We start from the raw sequence: 24,024 nt of genomic DNA, 5'->3' as shown, positions 1-24,024 counted from the left end.
GAAATTTTCTGAAAATGAGATGAGGATTATCAGAGGATTACCAACGCGAAAAAATACACATGAAAAATACAAAATAGACGTTGATCTTTGACTTTGTCCTGGAATAACCTTATTTCGGCAGCCGCATTTTTTCTTTTGTAGATTGGAAGAGATTAGATATAATACTTGTCAAAATTATAGTGACATGGGGCACAAGCGTACATTTTCAAAAACTGAAAGCGAAAAAGAAGTCATATAAAAATCAAGAACATGTCAAAAGCATATCATTTTGACATCATTTTGACGTCATCTTGATCTTTAAATCTTACATAAGATCTTATGTAAAAGAATAAATTAATAGAATATTTATTTTTACATATTTTATAGTGCTTATATTAATTTGGGAGAAAGAGAACTATTACATTTTATTTATGTTAAAAATATTAAATTATCTATGGATACATAAAACTTCTTTCTTAATTAACTTACTCTCTTTTTTAAACCATGCAATTGTAAATACATAAAGATATATGTACTATTGACAAGGAGATACAATCTATTCAAATGTCAAAACCTGAGTAAATTGCTATGTATACATTGAATTGACATGTTGTTCTGCGCTGTTCTTAATGGTAGCGATATTGCTTTAAACGCAAATTAAATTAGCACCGGCTCATAAGCCTAGAGATAGAGATCAAGCGACGGAACGCCCCAAGTGGCCGCAGTTAGATAAAAAGGCCGTTTGTGGCGTAATAACCGACGTGGCCAATCTAATTTCACGTGAAGATCCGATCGGCGCCGCATAATTGACCTAATCAAATTCTTCGTTGCAGGTCGCCGGCCGAAAAGCGTAAAAGCATCGACGTCAACTGGCGTAAGTAGGCATGTCATCACGCGTTACAAACTTAGTTCTGCTCAAAAGAGAAACTTGGGAACCCTCTCCGTCACCATCATCCTCAGGCGCGTTGCGACCAGGATTAGAAAATAATCGAGGATCTTCGAAACAGTCGAGATACTTATTCGAATTCGAATCAGCTGTAGCATTCGTTCCTTTTTTCGCGATTAAAAAATTACTAAACTTTCACGGATACGAATACAAAAATTTTCCTATTACAACTGTACATGTACAAGATAAAAAGAGTTGCATAACTTGACAATTGTTATTTCAAATATCTATCTAAACATATATTCAAAATTTTTAAGAGTTTTGACGTTAATATCAATATTTTCGTTCACGCTCCATTTTGAAAGTATTATCTGTTCTTTTTGGCCTGAATAATTGCACATGATTGATTATAATAATAATAGTAACGCGTAGTTATAATAATAATAATAATAATAATAATATATATCGTGAATTCGGAGATGTGTAAACATCGTTTCGTCGGACATGAAGTTCTCCATGCGCGGCCATGGCTGCTCGCGAGAAGGGAGCACACACACCTTGGTACCCCGTGCGAGAACAACGCGGATCTACGGGGGTTCTGGTTAGGGGGACCTTAGAGAGAGGGAGAGAGAAAAAGACACGCGTATACGCTGATCGCTTTGCAAAAGATCCATAAACGCGGCGTGATGCGCGACCAATCAACGCGGCGTGGCCAGCTGCCGTGTGGGTAACGCCGACCGAGGCGGCATGAAGCCCCGGTTCATTCATCAAAGCCCTGGTTACAGCAACAGCAGCCCCCGAAAAACTCACCCCGATACTCTTCGATCTCGGCGCCATTTCGAAGTACGTTGAAACGTCGAATGTTTCCTATTCTGTTGCTACCAAATTTCGCGATCTCCTGCACACATGCATAATCTGGAACAGACAAACAGCCGACAATGCCGCTCATCAAATTTGAGGGATGTGCTTTATTATCTCAATAATTAAATAACCAATATTATGTCTACATAATATAAATACCAAGATGATTTTATTTTATATTTTTTTACACACAATTTTGGTGAACCAGTGCTCACTTCTTTTTTTTAATTGTTATTAAGTATCATTTGCTTTACACATTTGATACGGAACAGTGTATGGTGTATGTTGTTGAAATGAATTAATAATAATCATCGCAGCAATTATCATTAGTAACAATCGTCGTTGAAGACTATTGTCACGAATACCGTGACTTCGACAGTTCGGGACAGGAGTATCCCGATCGTTTCGAAGGTGCCCTTTTCGAACACTTCGAGCTGATTCGAGATCGTCGTTAAATTCGCAACACCATGATGCCGTTGCACGACGTTATTCCCTCCCATAGCTCTCCCCGGTGACTTCACTGGGACGCGATGGACGAGCATGCAACTGCTGCTCGTTTACAGTCGCGCGAACGAGCGGCACGTACGCACGCACGCATGTACGCACGCATGCATCCCCCACGCGGGATTTGCACGGCTTTCATTGGCTCGGTTAAGTTTGATTAATCTATTCGGTCGCACCATTGTTCGAAACACGGCGGGCAATCCCATTGGTTGAAAAGGGCCGACGATGCACCGCACGGGGGGCTGCATTGCCATTAAGGGGGAGCAGCCATCATGTCCGCGTGAACTGGTTCTGTGTGTTTTTCGCTTGTCCCATCTCATTTCCCCTCCGACGCTAGTCATTCGTTCCGTAAAGTAGAAATGTAAATTAAAAAAAAAAAAAAAAAAAAGAAGAGAAAGAAAAATGTAACAGATAACAAATGGTTTGACACTAGCGAATATCGGCCTGGAATTTTTATTATTAAAAGAATAAAAGGTCTTGCGTTAAAATTTTATGATTATATAAGAGGTACAAATATAATATATGTAATGAACACAAGTTTTTATAATTAATCAGCGTAAAATAACATCTTAAATATACGAGAAAGTAGATTTTTATTATAAATTATGATTATTAATCGTATTTTGGCGATTACGTCTAATGATTGAAACGGTAAATCAATTCTGAAAGTTACGATTTCAAGACACTGTGCGTTAGAAAACGCTTTAAGCAATGACGTAAAGCGGTTATGGCAGAGTGAAAGGACTTTGCATCATCGAATGATTAACTTCTATATGGAATTTCCGCAATGCTGTTGTATTACCTTTGAGATAGTTAATGAGAACAATTATGAGAAACAATCCTCGGGGAGTCACTAGCACTTTTCGTTTTTGCCACTTCGTTCTCTTTACTAAATAGAGCTGCAATACTCAATATTCGAAGCGTTAGGTAATACCAATAATTCTAAGTATAATAATTATATGAAAATTTATAATATTTACATTAACGCCCAGGATGCATCTCTAGCAAGAAAATCATATTAGTTGTTTTATGTCGCATAAAAGCGATTTTATATAGTGAAAAATGTATGTCTCGGATATGCATCGCGGCATATATAGGCCGAGTCACGCAATGTACGCGCACGCACGGATTGGCCGTAAGGACACCCTCAGATTTCCACCGCGAGGGTGCGGTTTGAGCTTGGGAGGTCGTCACACTTATCAGCTTTGCAGTTGCCGGTACATCTGTTCTGGTTACGAAATTGGAAAACGCAGTAACAAACAAAAAAAAAAAAATATGGACCTGTAAAATCTGTAATAAAATTCTGAAAAAGGGTTTACAAAAAAAGAAGCTTTTTGTAATAAATTATCATAAATACACTCACTAAATTATTTTTCGTTGCACAATATTTATTTATTATAATTTTTTTATTTTTTATTTTAAAATGCACGTTAAAAGTAGTTTCTCTAAAACTGAAATTTTTTGAAAGAAAAATTGACATTGATTTATTTTGCGGACATTGTATTTTTATATATACAATTATAAATTTTTCTGGGTAAAGAATTCTTTGTTTGAAATACTTATAAATTAATGTCAACTTAGTATTGTATTTTATGGTAAAAGTTCTCACGCGTGCGATGATACGTGACCACGCTGTTTTTTTTTCTTTTTTTTTTTTGTGTACCAGTCCTTGACCTACCACATCGCCATTGGGGTCAGGGTAATTTTGGAGCAACAGATTGGGGGAAGATATTTGGTAGGATTGGCGAGGCGAGAGAAAGAGAGACGAGTTTCAAAGGAGCCGCTCTTGAAGCAACCCCATACAGCGTTTACGGGGGTTGGAATGGGCGGGGATCATTGAATAGCGAATCATGGAGGAAGGCGAACGATATGTGAGGTCCGGAAAAAGTATCGTGCATGGCTGAAATTGTAGACAACGAAATTTGATGCATTTGTCTCGTCATTGAATAACCTAAATAAGCAAAATAAATCTTACTAATCTCAATAATAATTTACACAATAAAAGAAATATAAGAAAAGATTAATAATTATAAATAATAATTGACAATAGTTATATAAAAATTATATAAAAATTTATAATATGTAATCGCTTTGAATGCATTTCTTGTAAAAATTATATTATTTACTAAATAGTGAATTTCAAACATAATTTATTTAATTATAATTGTAATATTTAAAGCATATCCTTCTTAACACATGTCATTCTTAACAATATATTTCAATTATATTTAAAATCATTGTCCATTTTAAATAAGCTAGTATTAGCTTAAAAATTGAACTACTAGTTCTTCTCTCATCTTCTCGCTCTTTGAATTATACCTTAAAGAAACAATGTCAACATACAATTTATATTTACTAAAAGTACGATTTTACAATATTACCAACGGTACATAAACATAAATATAATAATAAATATAATGTCACGTGATAATCGTGACGTAAATGTTTCTCCCTAAATAAGGGCGTATTGAAATCGTTCGTGTTCCCACGTGTGTAACGATATCCGTAAATATGCCCGCTCAATGAAACACGAAGGGTTAAAAGTTAGAAGCCGGCAAGAGCTTCGAACCGTTGTACAGTGATACTCTTGTACTACGGCATTTCTGGAGGCAGGCAACGGGAGAGAAAGAGAAAGAGGGAAGGAGCGACCACCTACTTCGTCGACACAATGGGGCACAAATGCGTGGCGACAGGACCCGTAGATATACGGCAGGCTGATTGCTCGTTGTCACCGCGCGCCCGATTGTCGGCTCTTCGGGGTCCATGGAAGCCTGCGGTGTCCCTCTCCCCCCCCCCCCTCCCCGTCGGCCTGTACTGTCTTCCGACGACAGACCCGTGATCAACGACGGGTTCGCGGGGGCGGCTGAAAACCGGGGGGCAGACTGACGATTCGGGACCGATCGCGAATTATGCACGCACCGCTTTTTAGGCTGGCTGTCTCTTTAAATATTGCTCGCGAATATTGTCGTGCGCTAAAAAGGGAGAGTGAAATAACGTTGCCTTCGAAACTATCTAATTAGTTTCAGTCCAGGGTTTCTTATCAATTATATATTCAGAAGTGTTTTTAGTTTTATTCGATATCATTATAATGAAAGTTAATGTACTTACCTTGCGTTAAAGTTGCTGGTGAAAAATTAATGGTATGACGAAAGGATACGGCCAATTTTCCGCGTAATCATTTATTTATATAACATAAATTGCATTATACAAGACATCGTATTAACAGTATGCTACGTGCGATATGTACAATAATTATACGTAACTGGCCAATTGAATAATTTGCTGAAATTACAACGTCGACTTGTAATAAGAATATTTCTTTTTCCTAGTAACTTTTCTACAATTCAATACTACTAATGCAGAAATATGTACAGTTTCATCCATAAAATCATTCGCGCGCGCGCGCGCACACACAAACACACACACACACACACACACACACACACACACACACACACACACACACACACACACACACACACACACACACACACACACACACACATATGCATTTATTTATTTATTTATTATTACTATAGAAAAAGAGATAATTCTAAGGCGATAAAGCATTCAATACATCGTCGTAGTACAACTGCCAAGTGCTAATCATTCTAACAAATAAATCTTCATAATTACGATACTTCTTAGAAGTTGATGAACGGCTTACCTGCGTCTATGCATGCGACTTAAGTGAGTTTAACTCTATCATAAATATGCAGTAGCTTCGCCATGGAAAGGCTTGCGCGTACCATTTATAAAGCGGTAATAGAATATTTACAATTGTTTTGCGTCTTACGCATAAATTATCAAACACATATTTATAAATAAAAAAAATCTCCTCTCCAAATTTCAAGCACTATATAACACATTTTACATTTATTTCAATTAAGAGTTGATTCCATTCCAGAAACAATATCGTGATAATATCGTCGCCAAAAGTACATTTCATTAAAGTTTCTAATAAAAGTAATAACATGTGATCGTGCAAATAATTACTTAATCCTTTCGCTACAGCAGATCTGACCGAAAAACGACGAAACGATAAGGCCGTGTAGGCCGCCAGCAGCACACATTAAATGAAATTACATTTTTAAGTTACACTATAACTTTTAGTTTACTTTATTAATTTTCGGATAAAGAACAAAATGCAATTTATACAAAAAATTTACTTTAACAAATCTGTATATAAATTTAATGTTTAGTAATATACAACTATATATATATGTATAGAGAGAGAAAGAGAAAGTGAGTCGGCGATAGTATTTACGATTTCGTTTCACGAAAAAGTAGCGAAAGGGTTAATAACAAAGGCCGAGCAAGAGAAGTGTATTCTTACAGAATATATACTCAACCAGAAATATTTCAGAAACGCGCGCAATATATTTTTACCAATACAAATTACAAGCATAAAAAAAAAATAAAATAAAACAAAATAAATAACAGTAACGAGAGTAAGACTTTTCGAACGGTCTTTTTACTATAACTGATTCGATCCTCGGGGGTTAAATTCAGTGAACTCTTCCGCAAACCTGAGAGTCGATGCCGCCGAGGTATGGAAATCCGCTCTTTGCCTCGCTCGGACTGTGCGGATTTACGTGCGGCGCCATCCCCGTGGAGACTGGCACCCCCCCGGAAGAGGATGCACCACCTTGCACCATGCAGGCGCTCATGTTGGACGCAGTCGGACTGACGCTACCGCCCAGACTGCCCAAATTAAGATTGGTGGAAGCAGCCAGGTTCGAAGCAAGATTGCTGCTGCCGTAATGAGAGGCGTTGAACAATCTGCAACAGGTGGGATCAAGCGTTCGCTTACGAGAAAAAAGTAAAAGACAACGTAAAAACGGTAAAATAAAACTTATTTTTCGGTCACTTCCTCTATTTTCATATATTTGTATTAAACACAAATTATATGTGTGTGTGTGTGTGTGTGTGTGTGTGTGTGTGTGTGTGTGTGTGTGTGTGTGTGTGTGTGTGTGTGTATTAATTATAATTTGATTATTGATTTATTAAGGCACCAACGATATATTTTGACTTTGAAGCAAGATTTAAATTTGTTGTATCAAAACAAAAATAACATCTAAAATGATTTGCGCTTATTTTATTAAGATTAGTGTAGTAAATTAAAGCGGATTATATTTCACTTTGATACAACAAATTTAAAGTTTTAAATCTTGCTTAAAGCCAAAATATTGTTGGTGCAATCGGGTTTAAATAATACGCAGAGTTTATATTTTTATTTTCTGTATTGATTACAATCTATGGCTTTTCCTAAATGACATTGCAAAAAAAATGAATAATTTTGCAAGATTTTACAATCGCTACGTATGTATTTCTGTTAATAGTAAAAAAAATATTCAACTTTCAATTTTGATTTTAAATAGGCTTGAGAAAGGATTCATTGTCGACAATGATTTATTAAAATTGTAAAATTGTGAATATGATGTATCAATCGACAAGCTTATTAAATATATTGATAGAAGAAGGGATATTCTCACGAGAGCCGCAGATGTAAATCGGCAGTCAAAGGAATATATTACTCGCTGATATTTGTAATTATATCTCCGTTCGATATCTTGAATATAAATTAACTATTGTACGTGCGCAGGCAATACGGGCCCGTGGGGAGTTGCGCTGCGATACGATGAAGTCGCGGTGTTACAATGGTGAAAGGTGTCCACATGCGGTAATACGAAAATGAAATTCCGGCGTGTGGTTCTCTCTCTCAAAGTGGTTACCGCCGTTTGCAAGGCGATACCGCACTCACACACGCTCTGCGAATCGGTTAGGGCGTGTCGGGGGCGGCAGCGACCGATTTCCAAACACCGTTGCGGCCCTTTGAGCATTCCGATACACCATCGTGATTAAGAATCTCAGATCGTTGTCCCGTGGATAATAAAATTTCGCCGTTGCTCTTATTATCGTACCATTATTTTTTATTGATTATGCTTAGAAGACAATTATTATTATTTAAATATATAAACGGACAAACAACGCGCCAGAAGATCAAGCATCCATTTAGAGAAACAATTTAGAGAGTAAATTTCTCTCTCTCTCTCTCTCTCTCTCTCTCTCTCTCTCTCTCTCTCTCTCTCTAATAGTAATAAATTTTAATATTGAAATATATGTAAAAATACTAACAGATGGATGAAGTATTAAAAAAAATAATTGATATAAAAAGTGAAATTAAATAACGCCATAAAAAAATCAATTCTTCATTTAAGTAAACTTGAAACGCATTGATATTTTGAGACGATTAGAGCGTACGATTGTAAAACGAAGTCGGTCCTTTGAGCGTTTTGCCATGACACATTAAGCATTCTAAATTCTACCAGTGTTGGGCCTAGTTCACACTATAACTTCATTTCTCTTTTCTTTTCTTTTTCTTTATTTAAAAGGTAAACGCGACGTTTCTGGCGGAAGCCGCGCGATTTATCGACCGTACTCCGCCCTACGAATCTATTTTTCATGCAGAAGAATGTCTCCCTCTCCGTCCACAAATCAAATTTTTTTTCTATAGTCACGTTAACGAATTCTTAAGAATTTAGCGGCCGAAATTTACAGCTCGTGATTCGCCGGAATTCAAATCGGAACCATCAAATAAAGTATGGAATTTACATTAAATATTCTGTAAAGATAAGCTGACTTTGAGTTTCTTCCCGCATCATTTGAAAAATTTAGAAAAACGTTAACTTTACTTTATAAAATAAGACAATTTTTAATATCTCAAAGAAATTTTTTTATATCAAAGAAATTGTCTTAATTTTTCAAAATCAAAATTAAACTCGTGATTACATCCTATAATAATTTCCATGCTATTAAAATGTAGAATACTTTTTATCAAAATTTGTCTTTTTTTTCTGTTAAAAAGTTAACAGGATTGTTTCCTAATTTATTTTTTGCCGTTTTGGTATAGTTTCCATGGTAGTCGAGAAACACAGATTGATATTTCCTGGTGGTGGAACTTGTCTTTCTCTTCTCGGAAGGAATGCATTGTTAACGTGACTCACAGTCGTTCCACGACAGCTCGTAGTTTCTGCCTAAACGTGTAACAGCAAAAACTGCGACAGTCATCGAGAGCAACGAAATCGTTCGCTCGAACTCGAGAGGGAGAAAGAGCGCCGACCACGAAGTGGGACCCCCCACGAGATAGACTGACGTTCCACCGGGGGTCCACGAGCATTATCCCGGATGTTTAAAACCGGCAAAGCTTCGCTCCGTGCGCCACGTGATGGTTCGGCATGGTAAGCCAGTCCGCCGTTGTAGGCCCAAAGGGGCCCAAGCGAGACAGTAAGCTCGGAACATCGCCGCGAGAAAGAGGCGCGCGCTGCAACACGCGGAGATAAAGACGGCGAGGCCGGGGTGTTTCGAACAATTAATTCAGCCATTGTGGCGTAATAACAGGTTGCTCCGGTGGCCGGGTTGCTACAGTGTGTTGTTACATGCCGAGCGGACGAGCCGATTCACTTGAGCAGAGAGAGAGAGAGAGAGAGGGGGGGGGGGAAAGCGCGAGATGAGAAGAGACGGAGAGCACGGAGAACGAGGAAGCGAAAGAAGGAGAGCCAATAGGGCCCTACCGACACGTTTTCTGTGTGGTCCTCAATTATGTTGCTTCTTGGGCCTCCGTAATGAAACGCTACCGGCTAATAATCCAAGCCGGGTCTTGATCCTTCGACGCGGGGTATATACGTTCCTGCGCGCCGTGATCCAGCTTTAACCGATCGCGGCGCTGCTGCGAGGTAGCGACGACCGATCGCGGATAATCGTCGCGGGGATGCTCACGGATAAGAGATGTCACATTGTATATCCACGTGATCGCTCGGATCGCTCGGAAAACGGATAAATAACGAATATTAGCGATTGTAATAACGACAAAATAGTAATAAAATTAAATTTTCCTGTAAATAGCAATGTTTGCGAAATGGTCGCCAAGATCTGTGTGAAACGATGACATATTAAAACGAAAAAAAAAAAAAATAAAAAAAATAAAAAATATTACCCAAAGAATTTAACGGAATATCTAATATCTAACTCTGAAAAGATTCACACGAAAAAAATCAGCAACGATTTTCTTAATATCTATCTCACGCAATTAATATGACTCTTCACTTTTTGTTTGATCCCCTTATAAAATGTATATTTGAACGAACGTATATATATATATATATATATATATATATATATATATATGATTTTCTAAAACTTACCCGTAATTCTCCGGTGTCGCCCGCGGCCATTGCTGCTGCGCCGCGTAGTAGTTCTCCCCGTAGTTGTAATGCTGAGAATAGCTGGCGGTGGTTGCTGCGGCAGCAGCAACACTCGCTTGCCCATAACTCTGATAGCTCTCAGCACCGTTGCCGTAGTGTTGGGTTTGGAAGGGTAGATTCATGTTGAAGGCGTTCAGGCTTGCTTGGCTATTCAGCTGTTTGCGAAGCCTGGCGCGTCTGTTGCTGAACCAGACCTGTACTCGCGCCTCTGTTAACTTTGTTCTGTAACAAAGAAAGGACACCCACAGAATATTGGTGAAAAACATGAATAATGTAAATCTATTGTTATCACAAAATCTACAACGATTACGATTTTGCACCTTTCTGTTGCAGCGTGCAATTTCAAATTTAAATTTAAGTTTTATCTTTTAAGAATTGATAATTTATATATAATTTTACAAAAGAAGTAATCGATGCAGCTAATTTAATATTACATGGATATTTTTTTTCTTTTGCTTTACTTTAACGTATAATTTTTCCTTTAAATAAATAAAGAGCATTCTTAAAGAAAGAACTTACTTTTGTGCCAGTTCCTCTCTGGTGTACACGTCAGGATATTGCGTCCGATGGAAAGCCGCTTCCAGTTGCTCCAGTTGTTCTCCAGTAAAGGTGGTCCTACTTCTGCGTTGCTTCCTCTTCAACGGGAGGCCAGGTTCGCTTTCCGTGTCGGAATCATCGCCGCTACTCCCAGCTGAAAACACATAATCAAAGATCGTGCCTTTTAATACTCAATCTCGTCATTGAATCTTTAATTTAAGAATCTACGTGTCAATTATCAGTGAACTTGACTCGAGGAAGATAAAACCGCTCGTTATCCTCTCGTTTGTAAAAATGTGATGCGTTTAACGAAAAGGCACACGTTCTACTCTTTTACGGGAAACTCGCGTTAAAACATCGTCGATAGTTCTCGAGAGGAGGACGCGAGCGTGCGTTTCCTTAATAGCGGCGAGAGCATCTCTCGGTCCAGCACGTGCTGCACGTCAGATACCGAAGATAGGAAGCGAGTCGTTCACGCCCACAGTTCACACGCCGGTCTCAGCAACCCACCATTAAGACCCTTCTGATTACAGCCGTGCCCGGCCGAACCTATACTAAACTAAAACACCGAAGAAATTAGGGTCCGCCGCGAAGAAATTAAGTTCTTTGACATGTCCCGTCCCACTCGAGCTAAACGAAAGCCCGTGGTACGTTCCGAAGGGGAATCGTTGTCTGGACCCCACGAGACACTATTTATGGAATTTCGAGTTTGATTTGTAACCCTTTCAGACCTAATTTGTTCTCCACGGTTTGTCCCGCGTTGTTACACCGATCTCAAACGACTACATCGATAATATTATAGCTACTTCAACCAACGAGATTTGCTGTGAATAATGTAATTTAATTTTTTTCTTTATTTTGAAAATTCATCCGACGTTTTATTTATTATTATTTTTATTGTACACTCGGTGATTTCTTCTCACAAGAGCAAAATTTCTCTCATAAATTGCAGTGGACATTTTTACTGACTAGAGTATGTTAATTTTTGAGCGTATTAAGGTAGCATCAGGGGCCTTTTGTTCTCTTTTATAGGCTGCACTCTATAATTTACAAACTTATTCTCGGATTAAGTCGATCGACCGACGGGGATGAACATCTAAATCAATAGCACCTGCGCGAACATTAGCCAGAATTCGAGAACCACGAAGTGCATGGCGGTTCCTGCCAGATTAAAGACTGCCGCGCGCTCGTAAATCGTCGCGAGACTTTCAGAAGCATGCCAAACGATTTTTCGGGATTGTAACGCTTTTCACGAGCTATCAGCGCTCGCTGAAACTTCATGAATTTGGGACCAAGCGCATCGAAAAATAATTGTAACCACCTGTAACTTTCATATATACTAAAACACTATATACTAAATGTAAAATCACATTCAAATTTATTGTTACATTACAATGCATTACAATGCATTACAATGCGTACACGATATTCAAACAAATTATATTTATACATTTTAGTAATACAAAAGAAAATTTTTATAATTTTATATATGACAAAAAAATAATAATACATAGATCGCGATATATCTAGTACTAAAATTTACTGCTAAAATTTACTGCTTTCGTAACTGTTTGACCGGGAAGACCGGGTCCATAGCAATCGCGAGACGTCGCGCTGCATTTGCCAGAGAATCATCGAAGTCAAGCACCGTCGGGAAGGACCGTCGGGGAAGATGCTAAATAACAATTACTATCGGAGAGATGACCGGCGAGGCGATCGTCCCGGGCGCGACGAACGGCGGAGGTCTCAATCACGAGTCTGCCCCGCAGTAAGAGCATCTAAATCAATAGAGGGTGCCGTTGTGTTTCCGCGAACAAAACGGCGGGCACGGGGTGTGTTGTTGGCGGTTTGTAAGATTAGAGGCAGGCGGCCGGGTACGAAGCCGAGGAAGACCACACGCCGCGGTTGTGCCCCGCGCGTAGGAATATATATGCGCGCGAAGCCCCTCTCCGTCCTCCTCGCACCGTCGAGGAATCCTCGCCATCTTCGTCGTCTCGTTCCTCAGGTTCGACTGCTCGCTCTTCCTGGCCGTTCCATCCGATTTCTTCTCTCACGTTCTCATCCGACTCTGCTCCACCTGACTTCCTCCTTCTCAGCACGCACTAACGCCCGATCTGTCCCTCTCTCTCCCTCTCCCTCTCCCCCCTCTCTCTCTCTCTCTCTCTCTCGTCCCCCCGCGATCGTTCCTCCCGATTTCTTTTTTCAGGAGAGACAGACCGCGGGATTATTTATCGCGCGTGTTCCTGGCTACCGGAACCGCCGGGTGATCTTGCATTCTGGGACTGACATGCCGGCGAGGGGAGAAAGGTGTATGGAAGATGAATGGACGCGAGGCGAAATGATTGAAGTGTGTATTTGTGAGACCTTTTAAGTTCCCTCGCGTTGATTGCATCGTGCATCCGATCTACTAGATTATCCGCTATCTCTCATTTTGTCGCTTTATATTTAATCATTCATTTAATTTCTACTATTTTCTTCTAAAAAAAAAAAAAAAGAGATTAATGTATGACGAAAGAAGAATGGAAAATTAAATTGAGTGTGCATGTGCGTGTGTTGTCTGCTCAAATACTAGACGAGTATTCTCAGAGGGAAAAGCATCTAGGAAGATATCCCTATTTGTTACTCGACTACGATGATGTGTTATTATCGCATTAGTGCATCAATCGCTCAAGTTATCTCTCTCTCTCTCTCTCTCTCTCTCTCTCTCTCCTCGTCCCCCGTTCCTCGCTATCCGCGTCATAATTCCATCCGATACATCGCTGACTCGATGAGCGCTAAACCATCACGCTGCGATCGAATAAAAAGACGCGAAGGTTCTACGCGTTCGAGGTGCGCATTCAAAAAGACCTCGTCTTCCTCTGCTTCTTCCTCCTCTTCTTCATTTCCATCTCTTTCGCGGCGATGCATTAGCGGCGGGAACAGCGCCTGACTTTCTTCTTGTTCCTCCCCTTTGTTCGAATCATAATACATAATTTACCTGGTCTGCAAACGTGGCGAACCCAATAAAGGATCTAAATCTATGGGTACTATGCGTATTTGGCGATTTTTATCGAAGCATTTGTAATTTGAATCGCTAATTTGGAATGTAAAAACTGTCTTTATAACGAAGAAATACCCAACCTGTCGTCGCTTATAATTAAAATATTTCCCAGCTATTTTTTAGTTGAACCTTGAAATGAATTCTTCCTGGATGTGTGTGTGTGTGTGTGTGTGTGTGTGGGGGGGGGGGGGGCAAGACACACTTCTTTGAAATATTTCTAAGAGGTGATGTAAATAATGTCAAGAAGATGAAAGTCGCTTTCACAACGCGTAAAAAGATTGGTCAATGCAACAGGAAGCAACAGGTCGAGTACCCTTCGTGAATTTTTTGCGTTAAGTTGCAATCTCGGGCATACGTCTAATCAAAACTAAATCTTCCCGACAAGGTAATAAACTCGACACATCTACGCGCCACGGGACGCCTAATATTTCTTCGCGCCCCTTACCGCCGGTAATAAATAAAAAAGAAAGGAATTCCCCTTTACGCTCGCCGACCAGACCTATATTCCTACCAATCCCCGGCGTGCCCACGAAACTGCTGGATACTTCAGCAAGTAGAACTCACGTGTGCGGATGCTTACACGCATCTCTCGCAGACTCGTGTCTAACGTCTAACGTCCGCGGAATGAACGAAATACAAACGATAACGTCGCGGGAAGCGACCGCGTAATAACATCCTTTGCCGTAATCAGTAATTGAACCTCCTATATCGCTCCCATATAGGAGCCTCGTAGTTATAAGCGCGTTAAAAATCCTCGACTTTCGAGAGATTTTTATAAACGAAACGACAACGACTTCCTGATCGCGTTACGCGCGTATGGGGAAAAAATAAAGTCGAGTCGCATTTTGAATCGGGCGTTTCGAGCACGCGAGCTACACACGGCTACGATCGTCGCGGCCGGCTCGCCTCAATTAACTTAACACACGACTACGCTATAATTACGCTTATCGCTCGATTAACCCCGGGCGCTTCATTTACGTTCGACCCGGTGGTTTATGCGGTGTTAAAACGACGAGATACGTAATACGGATGTAGATTCTAAAAATCTTTCCCGATAGAAGCGCGGCGATCTCGTTCTTTTATCGTGTAATCTTGATCGTAAAACGAATAATCGAATAATTATAGATCTTACTTATATCGCTTACCGAGAATGCCGTCGATGGAATGATTCCTGCGTAAATCATCGCCGGGACGTGTCTGATTGGCTGGCCCACGTAAAAGTCTCGTGATGCTGGATACGGAAGGTGCCGAGGCTTTGTCGCAGACTCCGTCCTGCTGGCAGAACCGCGTTGGACCAGTTAGCATAATTTTTCTTTCACGCGACATGTTTTTCGTAATAATTAATGTTATATGCTCATGAAGAATTAAGATAATATAGTATCATCCATAAAAGGAATTTTGCTGAGTGAAGTATCTAAAAGTTTGAAATACAGATCTGAAAATGATTTTGTTGTATTCAAAATATTTATTTAGAACGTTCAAATTGAATGCTGGATCAAAAATTCTTGCAATATTATTTTCAGTAAGCATCCTACTTAAATCTTGATGGCATAAGAAAATTATTTTTAAATTTAAAATTTTTTATTTTTCTATCTTTAAAATCTTTTAAATCTTTTAAATCTCAAATTTTAAGACATTTTAGCCAAAATTATTATTCTTTTCGATAGAAATATTTTAAAAAAACTAATATTTTAATAAACTCTAAAGAAAAACACTTTAATTCTTTATATTTTAAAATTGAATTCAACGTATTTTATTTACATTAAATTTTTGCAACTACATTTAAATTAAGAGAAGAGCGACACATATTCTGCTTTATGAGAGAAGAGCTTTATCTTATTTTTCATGTTTCATTCTTCTCATTTTTTCATAGAGAAATAAAAGTGAAGTGATATGAACTTTATCAACGGACCTTTATCAGTTTATCGCGTATCTCCCAGCTGAAAATCCCAGGGTTCTGCCGCCTAAGATCCTCGATCCTCGCCTCGACTTCCGGCGTGGCGACTCGCGGCTTGCTGCCACCGATCACGCCTGGTCTGATCGATCCCGTTTCCTGATACCGATTCAGGATTTTCGAGACGCAACCGTGTGAGACTCTCAGCTGTCTCGATATGACGCACGGCCTGACGCCGGCCGCTGCCATCTCGACGATCTTCAAGCGGATATGGTTCGGTAATGGACGGCCGTTGATGAACACACCGCCCAGCTGGTTCACGCGACCCTGTCCTGCAAATGCAATAATGCAGACCCGTTTACTCGTCATAATAGCTTGTCACGTTGCAAACTGTGCCTAGTACATCTATCTCTACGGTACGAGAGCGACGGGTTGAGCACGTGATTATTTAATAATAACGGAATCGGCAAAAGACCGTCACGCGGATGTTTCGGTGTCGGAGACATCAAACGGGAAATCCGATGTAAATCGGAGTCACCGCTTTGAAAAGCATAATTTTCCGCGCGCGCGAAGTAACAAAAAAGTACAATTTTTGTTTGCGGGCTCGTTTCTACGAAGCAATTATCGCCGCGTTCGAAACTACGTATACGCAGTTAAATATGTTACGCCACGGTAACGAGAAGAAAACACCACCGCGTGCATTGGATAAACGTGCATGGTAACGAAGCCGAGGAAAAATAGCGTGTTTTCTCGGCTAAATACAATGCAACGCGACGGTGTGTGCAAGAGTGGCGCGGGTATTTTTTTTAAATGAGAATAAGCGGAGTCACGCGCACAAAAGTGACGGAGAAGATGAAGAACGAAGGAGATTGCAGCTCGCGCAAAAGAGGGTCGCTTAGCGGACAAAGCGCGGCGACACGCGAGGTGCCGCTCAAACACCGCTAATTACCGGTAATTAGCCCACCTTCCTCCCTTCCACGACATCCCCCTTAATTAACTTAATTATAATCGCAAAGTTAAACAAACGACGTAACACGCAACGGGGCAGAGCGACAAAGAGAGGTAAAGAAGCGGAATGAGATGCGCGCGGATGTGGTGGCTCTTACAACGAAGGTGGACCTCGCGTGCCTCAGAAAACCACGAAAGAGGTCCGCGTCACGAGTTACGGCCCTGGTTTTGCACGGAGTAGTAAAAGCCATGGACGACGGGGAGGGAGGAGAGGGAGGGAGACAGAGGGGCGTCGAGGTAAAGCGGTCTTAAAAGCCCGGAGAGCCTTAAAAGCGCTCTCTCTTTCGCGCGCGGGGACAATGAGAGGGTCCCCGACGGACAACCGGGGGCACGGCCGTATCCTACGTGTTTGTACCTATTTACATAAAGGAAGCTTTGCATATGAGAAGAGGCGCGCTTATGCTGCGTCTCGCGGATGCTGCGTGTGACCGCCGGATCGGAGATTTGACCGATCGTGACGTTCTTTTTACAGCAAGATGTTACAACTCTTGAAGATAAATCCAAAACGTTATTATAATCGGTTTCTCAATAAAATAATTTGGACATTTTTTTTTAACATGTTTATATATTTCTGCTAGTCGATTATTTAAAAGGGAATTTAAAAAATGTGTTTTTGCTAATACACGTCTCTACACTTAAAATGTAACTAGATTTCGCCTATATGTTTTATATTACATTACTCTTACACACGATGAAATGTGTCCGCTCTGAATTACCTAAAAGCAAGCAAGAAAGCGTTAGGTTTAACGCGGCGGCTTTTAATGACAAAATGAGCAGATCTCGAAGGAGGACTCGCTTGGATCGCGCGAGTCCTCGGCAATCTAAACATTTTCGCATCAGGGACCGGCGTGCGCTAGCGCAGCGCCAGTTCGTGATATATTCTCAGTCGGCTACCTGCTGCGAGAAGCGCGGGACCTAAGGAATCCGCTAATTACCACGGCGTAATTCAAAAGACGACCCCCTTCCCGGGCGCGTCGAGCTCTCCGGCACAAAAGTAGTCCCGTTTCGTCGTTCATCACGAGTCCCAGAGATTTACATCCCCCTCCGTTCCCCTCCGCCGCCCCACGCCTTCTGCCGCCCGTGCCCCCGTCCCCTCCTCCCCTCCCCCGGGACCCCTTCGCGCTCGGTAAGGACATATCCGCGAGTGCGTGCAACGCACACACTCCTACACACCGGCTGTGCCGGTGTGTATAGGCCAGGTTACGGTCCCGCCGGACACCTCTCCGGTGTATGACGTCAGTCAGGCCGCGGGGCCCGACGGGATTACAGGCAAGATCAAAAGGCGCCGACCGCCGCCGCCGTTGCCGCCGCCGCCGCCGCTGCCGCCGCCGCCGCCGTCGCCGCCGACGACGACGACGATGACGACGACGACGACGACGACGACGACGACGACGACGACGACGACGACGACGACGATAGCGACGACGAGGCGGCCTCTTCGAGGCGCGTGAGCACCACGGATATTCGTGGCATGAATTTGGAAAAAATTAGCTAAAGACTGATAACGATGAACATCGAGATGTTAAATAAATTCAATAATAAGCTAATATATTAAGTGGGTAACATATGATTTTATTAGATTAGATTAGATAAGACAATTAGATAAATTGTATTAAAATTGTATTAGATAAAATTGAAATTTGAAATCGCTTCGATTAATGGAGATAGAAAAAGGTACAAAGATCTCGACGGGCGACAGTTTCTTGTTTCTCAAAATGATAAAGACATTTTCTTTTATCTTAATTAATACACCCTTCGTGGGCACCACCTTCGATGAGAGGCAAAGATAACCGATTAACACGAGAAAGATAATTAAAGACAGAGCTAATAGTGATTTTCTCGATGAATTTTCTCATCGAGATCTCCGGATTACAAAAAGATTGCTAGAGAAGAAAATCCGTGCCGTGGCACGAGGTGAATGCCGAGAATGCCAGACTGCCATTCGTCGCACGTGCAAGACGTACGCATGCATATGCCATGCAGCTCTTGCGAGCTCCGGCGATCGTAACTCGAGTCACGGAATCGAAAGTTGAATATAGCGCCCGTGCGAGCGGGCCCTTTACTCGCGTTTTTGTTCCCTACCCGCCGATGAATATTGTTCGGCGCATTCCTGCGGAACGCCGCGTACGCTCGCGAGTTTCCCATTGCGTTTCGCGCGATTAGTCCCGGTATCGATTGCAAAAGCCCGTCTATTGCCTATTCTTTCCGATCGGAAATCGAAGTGATTTATACCTCTGTGGAATCTACTCTCTGTGCCTTTGTCTAGATTCTGTAAAGTGCAGCGAAGCAACGTACGACGATAACGGTCGGAAGCAAAAAAGCAAAAAGAGAAGAATAAATGAACGCTGAAGAGGAACACCCTCTCCCTGCGGAGTATTTCCTTCTCCCTCCTTTTTAATGCCGCGGCATCAAGTTTGGCTGTAACAAAACGACTGTCTCGAGAGGACAATTTAATCCAAGCAGCTGGTGAGTGATTTATGTGCTCACGTAATTTATTATGGCGCGATCGCGGCAGTCATTTTCGCGAGGCTCGTTCCCTCCGTAGGAAGGACCACCCCGTACGATCGTCGGGCCCCGAGACCCCGCTCCTCGCCTCGGTAAAACGGTCGAAAGAAATAATTTCCAGCATGAATTATTGATAACGGGCGATTGATTGTTCAGCGATCAAGACTTAATGTCCATGATTCGCGTGCGGACGTGACGAGATAGCGAGGAGGGGAGGGGGGAGGGGGGGAGGGCCCGTGTCTGATTTGAATTCGCTCGACGAAGCGTCGCGCATCGTTAATTTTTACCTGCGAGGCAGCGGCGGCCTCGCCGGGCCGAGGGTGCTCTTAGACACGGAGGTGCTTAGAGAATTCCGAAATAATTGCGGCATGCACCCGTCGCCGGGTGTTCATTATCCGCGTGTCGTGAGACGTCAATTAAACCTTTTTCCCTTGCCGATCGGCCTCGATAAATTATTACGTGCGAAGAGCCGGGCCGCACTGTACTTTGCGATCGCGACACTACCGCGATTCACGAGCCGCGAGCCGTACAATTACGCTCTCTACGAGACTTTTCTTTATGGTAATGCATCCCCTGCGTCCCTCTGTCGCGGCCCCCTTATCGCTCTTAAGCGGTAATAACAACGTGTTATCTGGGTATTAATTGAATCTCATTAAGGATCGCCTCATCGAGGTATGCGATCGCTCCAATTTTCGCATGATGAAGTACGCGGAACGTCTCACGGCCCGCAAGAATTACAGGATATGATCGCTAAATTTGTTATTCGAGGCTTTTAACTGTGTAGCCGATCATCATCCAATTACGACAACAGTCTCTCCGAGCCATTTCAATCGCGCATCCTTTCATCTGGCGTTTCTGATTATCGATGAATGGACCGATAATGTTTAAGGAATAAATGAGAAAGAGCTTTCGAATGTGAATCTACTACATCGTGTTAAAATTATATATTTAACACGAAAAAAAAAAAAAAATATGAATTTAATCCATTCCATTTTGCATACCGTTTGAATAAAAAAAAAAACACAAATTTCTTGTATATTGGCAATATATAAATAAAACGCGCACAAAAGGAGAGAATTAATAAAGCGTTTTCGCGCATCATTAACTAATTTTTAAGTATGACCGGATCAATGTACATCTTCCTGGTTCATAAAAGACATATCGTTTCCGAGCTGCGACAGATAATTATCGAGCGTTCCGAAACGATTCCTCCGTGGGGAGGAGCAAAGGGTCAATTTCGCAGGCACCGAGCGGAGCGACGAAAGTTCCGTTGCGTCGATTATGCAATCTGCCGACGATATACGAATGCCGACAATCGGTCCTCCCTTTCCCCCCCCCCCGCTCCCCCCTCTGTCCCCTCCTCCTGCCTCCCCGGATGAGGAATCAGAGAGGATGAGAGCGGAAGGTGCACACGCGTACCTGAGTGGGAGTAACCGCATGTACCGAAGGGATGCATGTACTTAGTGCGTGCGATGTAAGTTCCGAGTCGCGCGAGGACTTCAATCAACGTGCCGTCGCCCGGGGCCTATCCGATATCAGACATTAGGTACCCATGGGTATGGGATACGGGGTACCACCTCAGAACTCTCTTTCAACGTACCGACGCCCACCACGTGCGGACCTGTGTGTCGAACTATATTCGAAAGTAGCTTTTCCTTCTCCGCCTCTCTCTCTCTCTCTCTCTCTCTCTCTCTCTCTCTCTCTCTCTCTCTCTCTCTCTCTCTCTCACTTTCGTCCCGCATACATCTCGGGATGGATAAACAATCGGGATTTAAAGGCGCACGTGAGTAAAAGCGATCCGGATCATCCGGATGGGTCCTCTTTCTGCATTGTGCGGACGGAACAAATGAGAAAGGAAGAAAATCAAATATTTTCAATTTTATTTTAGGTTACTTTTAACGAGATAATAGTCACATAAAAGTGACGGATTGGAGGAGAAGAATAAATAATGTATGATGTGTATTATATTATTATGTAATATTATTGAATTATTGAAAAGAAAAGAAAAGAAAAAAAAAATGAGACTTCCGTCATCCTTTTTATTGCCTCTTTACGGAGCTAAAGGAGTTGGTCTCTTCATTTAAATACGTAATAGATATACGAAGACTGAAAATAGCATATTCTTTTAGTCCATTATCCCTTAGCTCAAACTGCCCCTCGAAATTTATACGTCGGCGTCGCGCGCGCACTGTTCCATAACTCATAAATTACACAATGCAGAACGACGTACGTGCTTCTGTACGATTATTTATGCACAATCTCTCTCTCTCTCTCTCTCTCTCTCTCTCTCTCTCTCATATCTTTCTTTCCAGGTCTTAAATCATTATAGCCGACGCGCCACGCGTTACATTGCGAAACACCGACGTTTGTGCAGATTAGTCTTTACATCCGGATTACGCAACGATACCAACCGCCGTAAGTTTTCGCTTGAGAGCGATAAGCTCTCAAGTTGAATTAATCGGACAGACCGATAGCGCGGATCGGACAGTAACGGTGTTGTAAAGAAGACAGAGTTGCCCATCGGGAGTCGCACACACGCACACACCGGCAGACGCAAAGAATAATTCTGTCAAAGCGCATCGTAAAACGATTAACATAGGCTGTAAAATATATGCGGCGTTGCGGAAACGCCGACGGGCGTCGAGCGTCGTCAGCGTGAAACTCGCGCTGACTTTAACTGCGAGACGTCCTCGATGAGGAAGAGTTTCTAAGAATAGTGGAATGGTGTTATTTCTTCTTAACTGAGTTAAGTATCTGTAAAGCCAACTTTTGGAAGAAAAATTGAAATTGTTGGAAGATCTAGATGTGAACTAAACGTGAACGCGTGGTGGTTGTCGAGTCGAGGCTCAAATAAAAATGACCCGCGCCTTTGATAGGTTTATATTTCATAATTCATATATTCTAATTAAATTAATGTACAACAGTATTTGTTCCTTGTGTAAGAAGCGCCAAGGAAGAATCTTCATATAAAAGCGAAATAAAATTATGTTTGAACTTTTATATAATTTTTGAAGTAATTTAAGAAAGAGTGTGATTATCAATGTAAATAATCATATCGATTACTTTATCTTTACTGCTTACATTACATTATATAATTTATTTATTAATTTCCTATTAATTTATTGATATATACAAGTAATCGTAAATTGAACAGAAATGCGAGCACTCTACTTTACTTATTACATTATTGGCGAATTATTAAGAACTTTTTCCCCACATATTAAATAATCTTCTTTATAAATTTAATTATTTAATTATTTTCATACAATCTTCAAAATTGTTCGATTGAGTAATATGAATTATTTCGAATTACTGATTTAGAAGCTAAGACACTGATGCAGAAACTAAGAAGATACAGAAAATCGCTTCAAAATCACATTCTCCACTGTAGGCGTAAATTATCGGACATGAAATGACATTAAAATTCTTACCTTGAAAAGGATAACCAGTAAAGTAAGGTGCCATATTGATAGTGCTGACTGCCATCTAGCTGTTCCTGTTTCCAGGATCCCTTTCCGTTTCGCTCGCCAGCAGCACCAACCACACCAAGGATCCTCACTTCCGTCGATATCGAGCCTGCTCACAATCCGATTCACAAGTCGAATCCTCACTTCCTCACGCGTGCCCAGCGATGATGAGCAGCGTCCAACGGCAACAACGATGACACTCGACTTCGCCTCCACCGTGAAGGACCGGAATGAAAGGGGGCTCGCCGCCCTTTCTCTCTTTTTCTTTTTAATTTCGCTTTGACGCTAAGCAGAACGGACCTGTTGGCTCCGGGGTCTCGGCTCGAACTGCCGGTTCCTCCGGTCACGATCGTTGAGGGCACGCAAAAGAAACGAAAGGCAGGCACGAAAGGAGGTAAGCCTCCGACGAGGAAGGCTCCGCCTTCGTCGTGGGGCCCCTTTGAGGAAACGACCAGCCGACGGTCCCAGCCGTCTGCTCTTTCATGGCTTTTATCGGCGCCGCTGCATTGGTCACCTGCCAGGTGATCTCGCCGCGCTGGAGGTGGTCGCACGTCCAACTCCGCCTTGAAGAACAGACCTTCCTCCACCACGCCACCCACGAGCGAGAACGTGTTCGTCGCGTTCGCGCTCGACTTACCCTCCCGTGGTGGTTGGCGATATCGATATCGCGAGCTTCCGAGCGGCCGATCCGCGTCGATTTTCTCCGCGGATTCGACGCGGCTCGCGATTTGCGACCAATAAAACGAATTCCATATTTTTCCAGATTTCACATTTTTGCGGTTTAATGGCAAGGAGTATCACTATCGTGCTTGATTTCACGACAATTTGTAATGCGACTCGTAAAGAATGAATAATTCTAAACAGCTTTTATCTTTGTGTTACGTTTTATGTTAAAAACAATAACGATGTGCAGGTTCGATTTAGTATATATATTTTTGCTCACAATTTAAGACAGAATTATTATTATTTTTTTACTTTTTACTCGTCACGATTATTGTATTGCAGGTGAAACGTGATGTTCATATTGTTTCTTTAATATCTTTGCAATATTTTGAAGAATTTCTGTAAATAATTTTATT

The 24,024-nt window shown here is 41.7% G+C and overlaps 1 protein-coding gene across 1 annotated transcript; it reads right to left on the bottom strand.

Moving 5' to 3' along the window:
- Nucleotides 1-5,393: 5,393 nt before the first annotated feature.
- Nucleotides 5,394-23,577, bottom strand: LOC105434262 (protein gooseberry). The gene is made up of 6 exons (XM_089076681.1): nucleotides 22,910-23,577; nucleotides 15,984-16,297; nucleotides 15,217-15,346; nucleotides 11,014-11,185; nucleotides 10,435-10,716; nucleotides 5,394-7,012 (listed from the first exon to the last, which is right to left on the bottom strand). Exons 1-6 carry the CDS (start codon nucleotides 22,962-22,964, stop codon nucleotides 6,739-6,741), a joined length of 1,227 nt encoding a protein of 408 aa, XP_088932807.1. The 5' UTR covers nucleotides 22,965-23,577; the 3' UTR covers nucleotides 5,394-6,738.
- Nucleotides 23,578-24,024: the final 447 nt, after the last annotated feature.

Source organism: Pogonomyrmex barbatus, unplaced genomic scaffold (assembly GCF_055798465.1).
Source record: "Pogonomyrmex barbatus isolate J1 unplaced genomic scaffold, ASM5579846v1 scaffold2, whole genome shotgun sequence".
Taxonomy (NCBI): Eukaryota; Metazoa; Arthropoda; class Insecta; order Hymenoptera; family Formicidae; genus Pogonomyrmex; species Pogonomyrmex barbatus.
The sequence above is the reverse complement of the archived record's forward strand: the minus strand, read 5'-3'. Positions and strand labels throughout refer to the sequence as shown.